General features: G+C 38.0%; 2 protein-coding genes across 5 annotated transcripts in view; both read right to left on the minus strand.

Moving 5' to 3' along the window:
• Positions 1-14,194, minus strand: part of Dennd1a (DENN domain containing 1A) — a 1,920,886-nt gene that overhangs the window by 1,245,294 nt on the left and 661,398 nt on the right.
• Positions 1-14,194, minus strand: part of Strbp (spermatid perinuclear RNA binding protein) — a 117,731-nt gene that overhangs the window by 55,866 nt on the left and 47,671 nt on the right. For all 4 annotated transcript variants that reach the window (XR_003486816.2, XM_027423574.2, XM_027423572.2 and 1 more), the window contains 3 exons: positions 12,914-13,134; positions 9,576-9,741; positions 6,220-6,364 (listed from right to left, as the gene is read on the minus strand). Coding sequence is in view for 3 of the 4 variants with exons in the window: in XM_027423574.2 (XP_027279375.1) it covers positions 6,220-6,364; positions 9,576-9,741; positions 12,914-13,134 (532 nt within the window). In the remaining variant the exon portion in view is untranslated. The remainder of the gene's footprint in view (positions 1-6,219; positions 6,365-9,575; positions 9,742-12,913; positions 13,135-14,194) is intronic.

Raw genomic sequence — 14,194 nt, forward strand, 5'->3', positions numbered from 1 at the left:
CAGACTTTACTTTTAAAAAAATCTTGCCAAGGGGGCTGGAGAGATGGCTCAGAGTTTAAGAGCACCAACTGCTCTTCCAGAGGTCCTGAGTTCAATTCCCAGCAACCACATGGTGGCTCACAACCATCTGTAATGAGATCTGGTGCCCTCTTCTGGTGTGCAGATATACATGGAAGCAAAATGTTGTATACATAGTAAATAAAATCTTTAAAAAAAAAAAAAAATCTTGCCAAACTGCTGGGCTTGTCTTCTAAACACTTTTAACCCCAGCACTTTCAAGAGACAGATGAATAGTTCCAGCCTGGAATTCCAAGCCAGGGATACATAAGAAAATCCTGTCTCAAAATAACTAAAACTAAATAAATAAACAGAGTTTGGAACTATGTACATTTCACTTGCTTTGTAGAAAACATAAGAAATAGCACAAAAATGTGCAAGTATTGACAAAAATTGTTGGAAGAGATGTTGGGCCCCAGCCCCCACAGGGTCTCAGTGAGTTGATAACCACAGATGCATCCTGTTTTCTAGTCCTGGATTACAGCCTGGGCCTTGCCCTACTGGCATCAAAAACATGAGCTCTTACACCTGGGGTTTTTTCCACTGTGCTGTAAGTCTGTATATAAGGCTGCTCCCTCCCTGCAAAAAAAAAAAAAAGAAAAAAAAAGACAGATGCACATAGCACAAATGGCCGGACGGCTCTGTAGCTAACTAAATCTCCAGGCTTTTGCCTGACACTTAGTCATAGTGCAGACACCACAAGTGGAGGTTCCACCAAGATTGGGAGCCCGATACTCAGACTTAGTCATGGCGTGGATGCCACAAAAAAATGTCAAATGCAAAGAAAAATACAGCTTTTTAAAATGTGTTTGTAACAAAGCACCATCAAGGCATGAAGGTGCATGCAGCATATGTGTGTGTGTGTGTGTGTGTGTGTGTGTGTGTGTGTGTGTGTGTGTGTGTGCGCGCGCGCGCGCGCGCATCAGAACAACAGAAGCACTGGAAAGAAGGCTATTCTACCTAAACCTACTTGCTTGGTTGGAGATTAGATCAACAACTGTCCTGCAACACACAGTCACTTTTTCTCAGTGTCCTACATGCAAGCTATCTGCCCCTGTTAACAAAACACTAGAAGGAGAAAAAGGGGAAAGCCAGATATAGCTGTGGCTGTTTTAGGTGTTTAGACCCTGGCTCTTCAAAAGTAAAATAACTGAGGTGGAATATCCTGGCAGGCTCCATGACAATCTGGACAAAGCTGAGCTCTCAGCTCATGCTGACAAAATTTGTTAGTATATCTAAGAATATTGGGAAACCTCCTTTCTCTCAATTCCATGAAGCTTTCTGGAAAGACACTATACCTGAACTACTGTTCATGAAAAACATAAGGGCTTAGTAATATGAACAAACAGATATAGCAATAAGGTCAAACAAGATGCACTATCCTCTTATTAGTCTAATTATGCCACAAATACCATCTTTGTGATAATAGAGCACCAGAAAGAAAATGACCATAGGTTTGTTCTGCACAGTGCATATCTAGCACCTGGGGAAGGCAGTAAAATAATGCCTGTAGCACAATTATGTACTGCAACAATCTACTAGCCTGACCCTAGCAGGAAACATACCAGTGAACCTTTGCCAAAAAGAGTCAGAAGTCTACTCTGGCATCAACAGGTGAACAGGTAGGTACTCTAAAACAACTTCTCTATCAAGCTCTGACTCTACCTCAGTACTAACGACAGAAAAGACTTTATTTTCACTATCTGCTTGGTTTAAAACTACAATGTAGCTGGGCGTTGGTGGCGCACCTCTTTAATCCCAGCACTCAGGAAGCAGAGGCAGGTGGATCTCTGTGAGTTCAAGGCCAGCCTGGTCAGGACAGCCTCTAAAACAATACAGAGAAACCCTGTCTCAAAAAAAAAAAAAAAAAAAAAAAACCTGTAATGTAAACATAATTTTAAAAACAATTTATCACCCCAAAACAGCAAATATATTTTTAGTTTAAAACCAGAAGCACCCAAACTGAGGATCTGTAATGGTCAGAAAAAAAAAAACATCGGCAAGTATCCAGGCAGGAAGGAAGTATCCAGGCAGGAAGGAGAGAGGACTCTACACTGGACTCTGTCAGGTTAGCTGGGCAAAATATGATACATTCCTGCCCATAACAGAGCAATAGCTACCTCCCTTCTAGGGCCACTGTGAGATTGTTTTTCTTTAAATAAATCATATATGAGGATTAAAATATGGTGGGCATTAACACTGAAACAAATAAACCTGCAATAAATATTATGCAAGCCATAGATGATGCTACCTATTATTAACATTTCTTTTTTATACACAGGACTGTATTTTCTCAGACAATATGCTGACTAAAAATTCCCTGTGAAGATTCATTCCCTGTGTGGTACTCTCTAATAATCTTCCTCTGTATCAGGTATGATTCTAGGGGCTTAGGATAAAGGATAGTCATGGAGTGGGGGAAGAAGCCTGCCTTCCAAGGAACACAGCTACACAATAAACTAGCTCATTACTAGCACCACAGAATATACTCCATAATGACTATAATACTGGATTTCAAGTGTGGTTTAAAGGTTAGCTATGTGGATGAGTGTGGTAGGTGCAGCATACAGGAGGCATAGACAGGAGTATCACTATGAGTTCAAGGTCAGCCTGGTGTAAGAAAAGCTGGCACAGGGCTACATAATAAGTCCTTGTCTCAAAATAAATAGTGCTGCTATGTTAAGCAGAACTGAACCTAGTGAGACTACATTACTCTTTTGAGACAATTTGAGTAAGTAGGAATATTTAGTAAGCTGAGTGGTTTCTGGACTTCACTACTTTGAAGTTAGTTGTATACCTCACTGTGTATGTAGTCTCTCACTGAACCCTGCAAACAACTACTGTCTTTTATTATCTATACTTTGAAATTAAGAAGTGTGCCCAATGTCACACAACACTAACAGAGTGGAGAACTGAACACACAGAGATGTTATGCAGCAAGATCTGCTTTTTCTCTCGTGCCCCCCTCCCTTTTTTTAAGGAAATACATAGTACTAGGGAAATGGTCATTCCACGGGCTTTTAATTAAGTAAAGGATTAGAGTATGCTAACACTGACAGCATAGATATCTTACTTGCAAAATCATTATATATATATATATATATATATATATATATATATATATATTCTTTATGCACTCTTGACAACTTAAATAAGTGGTGGTTGGAGGTGAATGGTTATCCACTTCTACACAGAAAACATTATAGATAAATCAAAAGCCCTATCTTAGCTCCAGTCCTCTAGCTCTGCCTGTTTTCAGCCTTCCTTTCTTCTCGTTTACATTTTGTCAAAGTCACTTAGCAAGTTAAGAAAGGGAAGAAGAAGAGATGATTTGTGTATCTGCTGCAAACCGTGTATTTGGAAATGGTAAAGCGAATCAGAATACTATGACACAATGTCTCAGGATGGAGGGCAGATGATACAAGACATTGTTTAACTTTGAGAAAGAAAATTATTAGAAGGGAAGAGTGTGCTATCTTTCAGGGCGAGGCATCCCTGAAAGCTAAATGTGTTTTGTGTTTCCATCCTATGCAGACAGAAAGATTTACAACAAGGGAAAGAGTAGTGTCTAGGTGAACAAAGAGAACTACAGATGCTCAATTATGTTGGATGCTCCAAGTTGCCGAGGAATATAGAAAAAAGGTGTCTATGACAAAGCCCAAAATAGACAAAATGAGTAAGCTGTAAAATATCAAAGTTGGTCAAAGGGGCTGGGATGTTAAGAACAGCAAAGCAAATCTTCCTGCCATTCAAAAAGAGAAATAACATCTGTTAAACATTAGCTCCAAGCTGACTCCTTAACCTTACCTGAGCTCACACAGTCAGCACAGGGAGGCCTTTCGATCCTGAGAAATTCCAAACACCTTAAACAAAGACTACAACTCTCTCTGATACAAATCCCATTCTATGATTAATAGTGCTCCAGAATGGTATAATATACTAAGAGCATGTTTTCAGCTTCTCTGAACAAAAATTAGTGTTTTTAAGGCAATAGGTTAAGCCTGAGGGAATCAACACTGATAGCAATGACAAAAATCACATGCAAAACCACAAGAGAAAAAGCTTTGTGTTTCCCTGAAACCTTCAAAGAGGTAACACAAGGAGCAGAGTAAACAATTTTCATTATAAAAAAAATTGTTTAGAGCCAGGTGGTAACTAATGGCACACACCTTCAATCCCAGCATTCGATTGGCAGAGGCAAGCAGATCTCTACAAATTTGAGGTCAACCTAGTCTATAGGGAAAGTTTTGGGACAACCAAAGCTACACAGAGAAAACCCTGTCTCAACCCCCCCAAAAGAAAGCAACCAAACACACACACACACACACACACACACACACACACACACACACACACAGAGAGAGAGAGAGAGAGAGAGAGAGAGAGAGAGAGAGAGAGAGAGAGAGAGGGAGCTGGAAAAAATAGTGTTTGGTAATACCTATAATTACAGCTCTACATAGAAATGGTTGGTTTTGTACTACAGGGTCAAGGAGCACACAGCTTACCAAAATTAACACACCTTGACATACCAGAAACCAGAAACCATAGATCTGCTGTCAAAAAAAATTAAACCATTTAAGATGCCTTTCTTCTGAGGTGCTATAGACATGCTACATAAGGATAAAGTGGAGGCATTCAACCCAACTATAGATCCGATGCACTTTTATTTATGACTCAGAAATGTTTCTGATGGTTATTCTTTTTTTTTAAGATTTTATTTATTTATTATGCATACAGTATTCTGCTTCCATGTATATCTGCACACCAGAAGAGGGCACCAGATCTCATATCGGATGGTTGTGAGCCACCATGTGGTTGCTGGGAATTGAACTCAGGACCTCTGGAAGAACAGGCAGTGCTCTTAACCTCTGAGCCATCTCTCCAGCCCCTCTGATGGTTATTCTATTTCTGATTTTAGTCGACCATACAAACCACCCCACCTCACCTCCCAAAAAGGCATTTTTTAAAAGGTGACCCATCTATTTTAGTTCCAGGACTCAAAAATTTATCTCACAGTTAAGTGTGACTTTTTCTATACTTATCAACAATTTGAAATAAGCTACAAAACTGACATATACCCCCTTTTCACTTTAGTGGTATTTATGGTAAAGGGGTATGCAATGAGATTTGTTGAAATCTGGCAGATGGAAAATAACAAGCATCCTACTGGCCCATACATACCATAGTGCCTCTAAATTGTTGTGACAGAGAGGCCAGGTGGTCAAAGGTACAATACAGGAAAAATATCACATGGTATGTTTCTTTGAACCGAACTAAGAGTACAAAAAAAAAACTAACTTGACAAGATAAAAACATAAGAAAATGAAGCTTACCACACATTCTTCATTACTTTTCAAAACTACCAACAGTTAAGAATTTCTCATTATACATTTATTACAATGTCATACAGTAATTCTTTTTAACATACATCTTATTCTAATTGTAACAGGGTCAAAAGCTTCTCAAAATTTAATGAAGGCAGATGGGTTGGCCCATCTGCCCAAGGCTTTAATCCCAGAACTGAAGAGGTAGAGACAGGCAGATCTCTGTGAATTCAAGGCCATCAAATTCTACATAGTGAATTTTAGGACAACCAGGGTTATGCAGTGAGACTCTGTCAGATACACAAAACCATGTGCGCTCCAAACACAAACACACACACACAGATACTCTCTGAAGATTAAAGATTATTGAGTAAAATATATTCACTAATTCTTTTTCTTTGTTCTATAAACCAAATCTAGACACAAATAACTAAAATTTATAAAGAATATAATTATTGGAAATCAAACACAACATGCAAGTAATTTCAAAATAAGCAAGCAAATTTGAAAATAATTCTATTTTAGACAACATTTAATCCTGAATCTGAACAGTAAGTCAGTATAAATAGAACACGTTAATGGATACCAATGACTTGAAGTTACACTAAACCAAGGAAAGCATATCACTGAAATGTAGCAAAATTAAAACAGAGTTAAAGCCCACTGCAAAATATTCTATGTAAAAGCAAAACTTTAACAATACCACAGAGTGGCATACACAATCAAATGAAGAACCTCCTAAATCCCAAGGCATATATAGCACAGTACAGAAAAGAGCTGTTATATAAACAAAACAAAACAGATATGTATGTATGTGTATATATATACACACATGTACCTCCATCCTTCTTCTCCAATTCGTCCCTAATTAGAGGGGAAGTAAGTATCACCTTCAAAGTCAGTGTGGGCTCTTTTGTGTTCCGAATTATAATGGAAGCTTCACTTATACATTGTTCCACTTGGTATTTCTCTTCTGTCAGTTTCTGAAAGTCAAGATTTCAAAAACATTCAATCATATTAAAATCTCTAAAAGGGGACACTTATGCTAAGTTTGTGAATATTATTAACTATTAGTATCACTATGTCAAAGAATAAATGAAATCCACAACTGTATCTAGTTCCTTATTTCAGGGATAACCTCTCTCAACTTAAACAAAACTATTCTCCATTACTCATAAAAGGATCATAATGTCAACCATGCAGACAACTATGGAATAATATTTAAAACCATTTTATTCCATGTAAAGTGTCACCAGCAGCATTACAGTAAAATACAATTATTACTCTAAATTATTATACAACAGTAGATAGCTGGAAATGCTCTCTGAAATTATAGCATAGTTGACAGAACAATCTAAACAACTACTTGCCAAGGACTTAAGAATTTCTAAAGTAAATCATGAAAGTATGAATGAAAAAGATGCCTACTTACAGTCACATGAAAGAATGCATATAAACAGTTGCCTTGTATAATTATAATAGATCTCAGAAGTCATTCCACTGAGACTTATTATGAGATAATCCAAATGATATCTACAGGGAAATTTACATTGCTTCTTTTTGTTTGTTTGTTTGTTTGTTTGTTTTGTTTTTTCAGGACATGGTTTCTCTGTGTGACAGCCCGGGCTGTCCTGGAACTAGCTCTGTAGACCAGGCTAGCCTCAAACTCAGAGATCCACCTGCCTCTGCCTCCTAAGTGCCGGGATTAAAGGTGTGTGCCACCACCACCCAGCACATTACTTCTTTTAACATACATAGAGATAAACATACAACCCTTGGGCTTTCATAAAATAATCCAAATTGTATATTAAATATTATTAGACATTAAATTGTAACTAAATAAATCGTACAAGGCATTTCTTAATGTTCAAGCTTAATACATATTAACTGACATAAAATGGACTGAAGAGAATAATAAAGTGTGTTCTAAAAGAACACATTTATAAAAAATATCATTTTAATATTAAATATTAAATACTTCTCAAAAACTCAGAACAAGAAAAATCATTACCCTAATGATATTCATTCTACCATTGGGGAGAAAAATCATTAAAGTTATCTATTAGAGGGCTGAGGAGATGAGTTGGTTATAGATATAGAGTGCTTACCACATAAGCACAAAGACTCAAATCTGATCCCAAGACCCACATAAAACAACAAACAGAGCTGGACAGATGGCTCAGTGGTTAACAGCACTTGCTGCTCTTGCAGAGGACCAGGGTTCAGCTCCCAGCACCCATATGGTGGCTCACAACCATCTGTAACTCCAGCTCCAGAGGACCTGATGCCCTCTTCTGGCTCCTCAGGCACCACACACATGGTGCATGCAATACAAAATAAAAATAAACAATTTTTTTTAGAATAACAGGCACAGTGGCACCTGCCTAGAAACCCTGATTGGGGAGATGGGTACAGATGAATCCCTGAGGCTCCATGGCCAGCCAACCTGTCTTTCCTAATTTAGGGAGTCCTAGGTCATACCAAGAGATTCTAGTGAACAGTGCTTGAGGAACACAACAAATTGTCCACTGATCTCCACATACAAATGCACACATGTATAAGTGTGAGCGCAAACACACACACACACACACACACACACACAGAGGGGGGGGAGGGAGGGAGGGAGGGAGGGAGGGAGGGAGGGAGGGATCTATTCAACCTAGAGAAGAGATGGCTCAGCTGTTAAGAGCACTGGCTGCTCTTCCTAGGTTCAATTCCCAGCACCCATATTGCAACTCACACCTGCCTGTAACTCCAGTTCCAGGGGACCTGACACCCTCATAGATATAAATGCAGGCAAAACACCAATGCATATAAAATAAATTATTTTTTAAAAAAAATTAAGGTATCTATTGTAAGTCAATCTAAAACTGTCAATTATAAGACACATCCAAAATTATAAATAAGAGTTTTGACTAGACTGGCTTCAAAGGTTACTGGGTTTGTCATCCTCTGCCTCTTTTGTTCAAAGAAACTCTATACCCTGGAAAAGAGTACAAAGAGAAAAAAGTGTTTCCACGTCAATTAATTATTAAGGTAGTAAATAACCAAAACTATTCCTCAAGTATTCAGAAAAGGTATTTAGTATGTAAGAACATAAGGTCCTATCATAGATTATTTCACACACACACACACAAACTAAACTAGCAGAGTAGCTGTCTACATGCGTATGACTTAATCTTAACATCAGTGGACAATTAAGATTAACATTTTCCAATGAAATGTATCTTCACCCAGATACAGAAAATTCATTGTTGGAAAGCTATAATGACTATGTTAAATTGAAATACATGTCTCATGATATCCACCATTAGTCCTAAGAATTCAAGCCTCTTTCACCTCTTCTTTTTTTTTTCCAGATTTTTTTCATTTTACATGTCAATCCCAGTTCCCTCTCCCTCCCGTCCTCCCCTACCACACCCCACCCCCGCCCCAACTCTTTCACCTCTTCTAACATAACCCTTCATAAACCTCAGAATATTTATGTCTTTTTAGTCCTCTCTAGCCTAGGAAACTAGAGATGACTCCGAGGTCAAGAGCACTAGCTGCTCTTCCAAAGGTCTTGAGTTCAATTCCCAGGAGCCACATGGTGGCTCACAACCATCTATAATGAGATCTGGTGCCGCATTCTGGCATACAGACATATGTGCAGGCAAAACACTGTATACATAATAAGTATATCTTTTTTTTTAAAGTATCATTATGAAATTATCTACCATTTCTTGTTTGTTTGTTTGTTTGTTTTTCCAGGCAGCGTTTCTCTATGTAAATAGTTCAGGCTGTCCTCAAATTCAAGAGATCCACCTGTCTCTGCCTCCCAAGTGCTGGCATTAAAGGTGTGCTCTACCACCACCCAGCTGGACCTTTTTTACTGTATTCCACTAACTCTTCCAAGAGTTTTATAATACTCAGAAATATACACAGTCTGGGGGTGGGGAGATGTAGAGTCTCAGCAACACATGTCTGAAAAGTTTAACACTATATACGAATGTCCTTATTTTGGTAAATATATCCTGAGTATAAGTCACCAGAAATGTGCTTTTTAAATGTGGGTTCCTCGATGACCAAATCATGCTAGATTCTTTTTTTTTTTTTTTATACCTATCCCTGACTTACCAATTCTTATTAACAGACATCAAGATCACAGTTTCTCAACTTCTTACAAACTCTCAAATGGAGTTAAACAGTACTTACCTGAATCTGAATAGGAAGGTTATCTTTGACTGTATTTAGCAGTGTTTCCGTGGGTTTGTCTTTGCACATTAAAACCAGCTCCAGGTCCATATCATCTTTAATCAGCAAGCCTTTTGCAACCAAGCCAATCCTCATTACACCACACAATGTCCGGCCACCCTGATCCCTACAAATAAAAAGCCTGTATTAGTATTTCTATAACCTATTTCCCAAGCCACAATTAATCATCACTTGGCTTCCTGAATACCTACATAAGTATTCATACCTACCTACACTCAAACATCCAAAATTCTACAAATTAAATCTCAGACTTAAGGCTCTCACATTTAAAGTTACTTTTTCCTAAAAACTGAACAAGGATCATAGGTCACACTATAGGTATTTTAATTCATTATGATATGTCTATTACTCAAGAATCCCAAGAATATTGAAACCCCTCCAACATTTTGTCAAACTGCTTTTTTTAAACTTCTGTAATTTTCAGCAGTAACTAAAGAACATACAAGAAAGACTGGGGAAAATAGCTCAGTGGGTAGAGTGCTTGCCATACAGCATGGTAAGCAAAATCTAATCCCCAGAACCCACAAAAAAGTTGAGTGCAGGAACACTGGGGAAGCAGATATGGGAACATTCTCTGGTAATTGGTGGCCAGTAAGAGACGTTTTAAACACTTTAAAGAATGTCACAGAGAGAGAGAGGGAAAACAGAGGGAAAGACAGAAAGAAAACCCAACATCAACCTGTGGCCTCAACATGTAAAGCACACACACCATGTACTCATGCATGCACATACACACACCACACCACTACCCTCACCACCACCCATACACACATTATAAATAAACTCTTTGTTTTTTTAAGTAGCATGTCAATGCCTGAACTTAAACTCAGGATAGTTACCATTAACACTTGGGCTCTTTATGTTATGTGGTTGCTTCTCAAGAAAACAGTTACAGTTAGAGACGCCAAGCAAGATACCAAAAGGTTTGATTTGGCTGGATTGGAGGGGGTGGTGGTTTAGAAGCAAAGAATCACCAGTTACTCAAAAGTCAGTGAAGTTGAGAAGGATTGGAGGGGGTGGTGGTTTAGAAGCAAAGAATCACCAGTTACTCAAAAGTCAGTGAAGTTGAGAATGAAATGAGGAGACTACACAGTGGTGCAAACTAGACAGGAAGGTATAAATTAGCTAGGCACTCAGTACCTGGGCCATCATGAAGATTCATTAAACATAAACTATAACGACATAGCAAGTCAAGATGAAGATGAGTGCAAGCAACTGTTGGAATCTGTCAGTCATCTTGGATTGTTTTTTATTCTACTGTTTCACCGTCTCTGGCTCCCTAATCATCCTCAAGCATCTTGCCTGCAAACTAGCTGTTCAAGCTCTCAACTAGACTATTTCAATAACCCCTTCCTTACCAGCCTTACCTCTAGCACCTTTAATCTATTAAATGCAGAACACTGCACAGCCTCCCAAAACCACTATTTTGGATGACACCCCATGTATTTTCCTTCATGTCACTGTGAACATGTGGACATTCAACACAGTAGTGGGCAGTCCAGAAGGCCTCCTGGTTTCCTGGTTTGCATCCTGGCTCTACTACTATTTAGAGAGTATGGATTACATATACTCGACTTTTCTGAGCCTAATTCCTCATCCATAAAACAAGACAATCTTTTCTCATATAGCAGTTCTCAAAGAATTCAACGTAAGCAATGAACTTTGTCTGAGCTCAACACACATTAAAACCGCAGTAAAATAATAGCTGTTTCTTAAATAGTCCCTATATTTCACATCTAAACTTTGCTGAGATTTTTGCTTTTGCTTTCACTGTTACCAACACCCTACCAGATCCTCTTGAGCCATTTTTCCACAAATGCAAAGACTTTACACAAACGACGAGGAGTTTCCAAACATAAAGATGTATTTTAAAGACTAATGAAAGTGCAGAGCACATATTCTTTTAAAAGCATTTAATTAAAGCATAGTAATGTCATCTAACTAAGCAAACGTCTGAATGCTTTCTATAACTATGCCAATCTCAAAAACAAAAAAATTAGAAGATGCATTTAAAAGGTACAAACTCCCATGAAATATATACTCAAAAATAATAAAGAATTGGAAGGGGCATGTTGTGCATAAAAATCATAATTTTTCAAAATTTTGGAAAAGCAACATGTAAATACTACAATTTAAATCTGGAAACCATGAATGACTAAACTTGTATGAGAAATATAATATATATAGAGAGAGCCACTATGTAGCTCCCTCAGTAAGCCAACCACTGGAAAATATCATTAATATGAGTACCAAATTACAAAGAACCTCACACTGAGACATAATCCAGTGTGCCAATTACATGGAACAGTCAGTTGCCATACTCTTCAATATGAAGTCACTGCTTGTCTTTGCACTGAAGAGGAAAATGCTGCACTATCATTCAGTACAGACCATCCACCCACCAACCTTTTCCTACTCTTTCCTGTCTACTTACCACAGTGATGGAAACAGAACTGAAAGTTGGGAGGAAATTCTTCTTTACACTTACGTAAACCATGGCTAAATTTTATTTTTAAACCCATAAATATGATACATTCAATCAAATAAACATCATTGCCTAGAGTAGGTATAGACTTAGCTAATCACAGCAATAGTACTCAAAACAGTACCTCCAAACAAGCATGACATAAAAACTCATGATCTGGCTGCAGGCAGCACTGTGATTTCATCTTATGGATTGCTACTATTGCTACAACACTTCTCATGTAACTATTAGAAGACCAGGCTTCTATTAGACCTTCCTTCTACGAATAACACAAAATGAACATCAGCACTGTGTAACAGATACTGATAAGTTCTGTGAATTAACAAGGTAAATATAGTTAATATTGCTAGTATATTTTCCTATATCTTTTATGGCATGATTTCAAAATGTCTGACAGAAACAGTATATTTTGTTTTGTTTTGAGACTCCCCCAGTTGTACTAAAGTTCACTATGTAGACCGGGCTGGGACTAAAGGTGTGTGCCACCGCATTAAGGTAGATATAGTATTTTTATGACTTTCTTGAAATGGAAAACATTAGTATTTACTTTAGAACTTGGGAAATGATGCATCATAAAGTCCTGTAAGGACTATCTTCTTTTTCTGATTCTACTCATTATTCTTCCTCCCTTTCCTACCAAATGTAACTCAGAAAAAAACCACATGAGACATTTACTACCTTGTTTATGTCACATATGATAAAATTCAAACAGCAGCAAGCACATCACCAACTCAATCCAGAAGATCCACAAGCTTTTCTGAGCAAAGCTTGACAAAAGCTCCTCAACACTCACTTGGAATAGTTTTCCACAGCCTCATCTTTCTTTACTTCTGTCTCCCCCTCAGATTTCGTGCCTTTGTTTGTTTCGTCCAGCCAGTCTGAGACATGTTTAAGAGCACATTCAACAGTAGACACCATATTCTGAACAGCTTCCAGCTCCTCCGGAGATGGGTAGATTGTTGAGTGTTTCACCATGACATGGCGATCGTCATTGGCAAAAGATCTAATAGATCTCTGTCAGAAGGGGAAAACTTTAACAAAAGGAATGTCACCTTGAAAGTTTAACGTAAGTGTTTTAAGTCAACACAGCACCAACTGACAACCCCTGTAAATCAGTTCAAACAATAAAAAATATGCTCACAAATGGGAAGTCCTATTTTATTAAACCACAACCAAAAAATAGAAGTTATTTCACTCATGTGATGATAGGGTTACATCAGTCATACTAAATACTGTACACACTTTGTCTTTCAGCTGATCCTGTGCTTTCAGATTACCCCTTCTCCCCCCTCAAAATAAATCATCCATACGACATGATATTGTGATTTCAAGAGGCTCTAGAAAGGCTGGGCAGTGGTGGTGCACACCTTTAATCTCAGCACTCGAGAGGCAGAGACAGGTGGGTCTGTCAGTTTGAGGCCAGCCTGGTCTACAGAGTGAGTTCCAGGACATCCAGAACTATTACATAGAGAAATTGTGTCTCAAAACAAACAAACAAAAAAAAAAATTTAAGGACCAAGACACCAGAGATAATTTACCTCATCTAACATCATGAATTCAAAGTCTTTTTTTTCCAGACAGCGTTTCTCTGTGGCTTTGGAGGCTGTCCTGGAATTAGCTCTTGTAGACCAGGTTGATTTCAAACTCACAGAGATCCGCCTGCCTCTGCCTCCTGAGTGCTGGGACCAAAGGCGTGTTCCACCACCATGGGTCGAATTCAAACTCTTACCTCTCACAAAAATCAGGCTTCCTTAACATTTACTCTAACACTCCCTAGTATGTCCAACGATTAATTCTATTATTTTAAAACCATATAAAAGAGGTACCTTTCAAGTTAAAACATTCATGTTTTACAAGTTACTTAATTTTCATGAGAAAGAAATCTGTACTTCATGCAAAAGTCTGGACAGAAATTAAAGTTCAAGGTTATAGTGATTTGTTAATGCCAGTATTATTACATTATTCTAAGCACTCTTACTCTTTGTATTTTGTGAGTTATGGCATACAGTAGATTGAGCTCCAAAATTTGGCTTCTAATCTTTTTTAAACGTTTCTTGAGACAGGGTTTCTTGGC

Source organism: Cricetulus griseus, chromosome 6, assembly GCF_003668045.3.
Source record: "Cricetulus griseus strain 17A/GY chromosome 6, alternate assembly CriGri-PICRH-1.0, whole genome shotgun sequence".
Classification (NCBI taxonomy): Eukaryota; Metazoa; Chordata; class Mammalia; order Rodentia; family Cricetidae; genus Cricetulus; species Cricetulus griseus.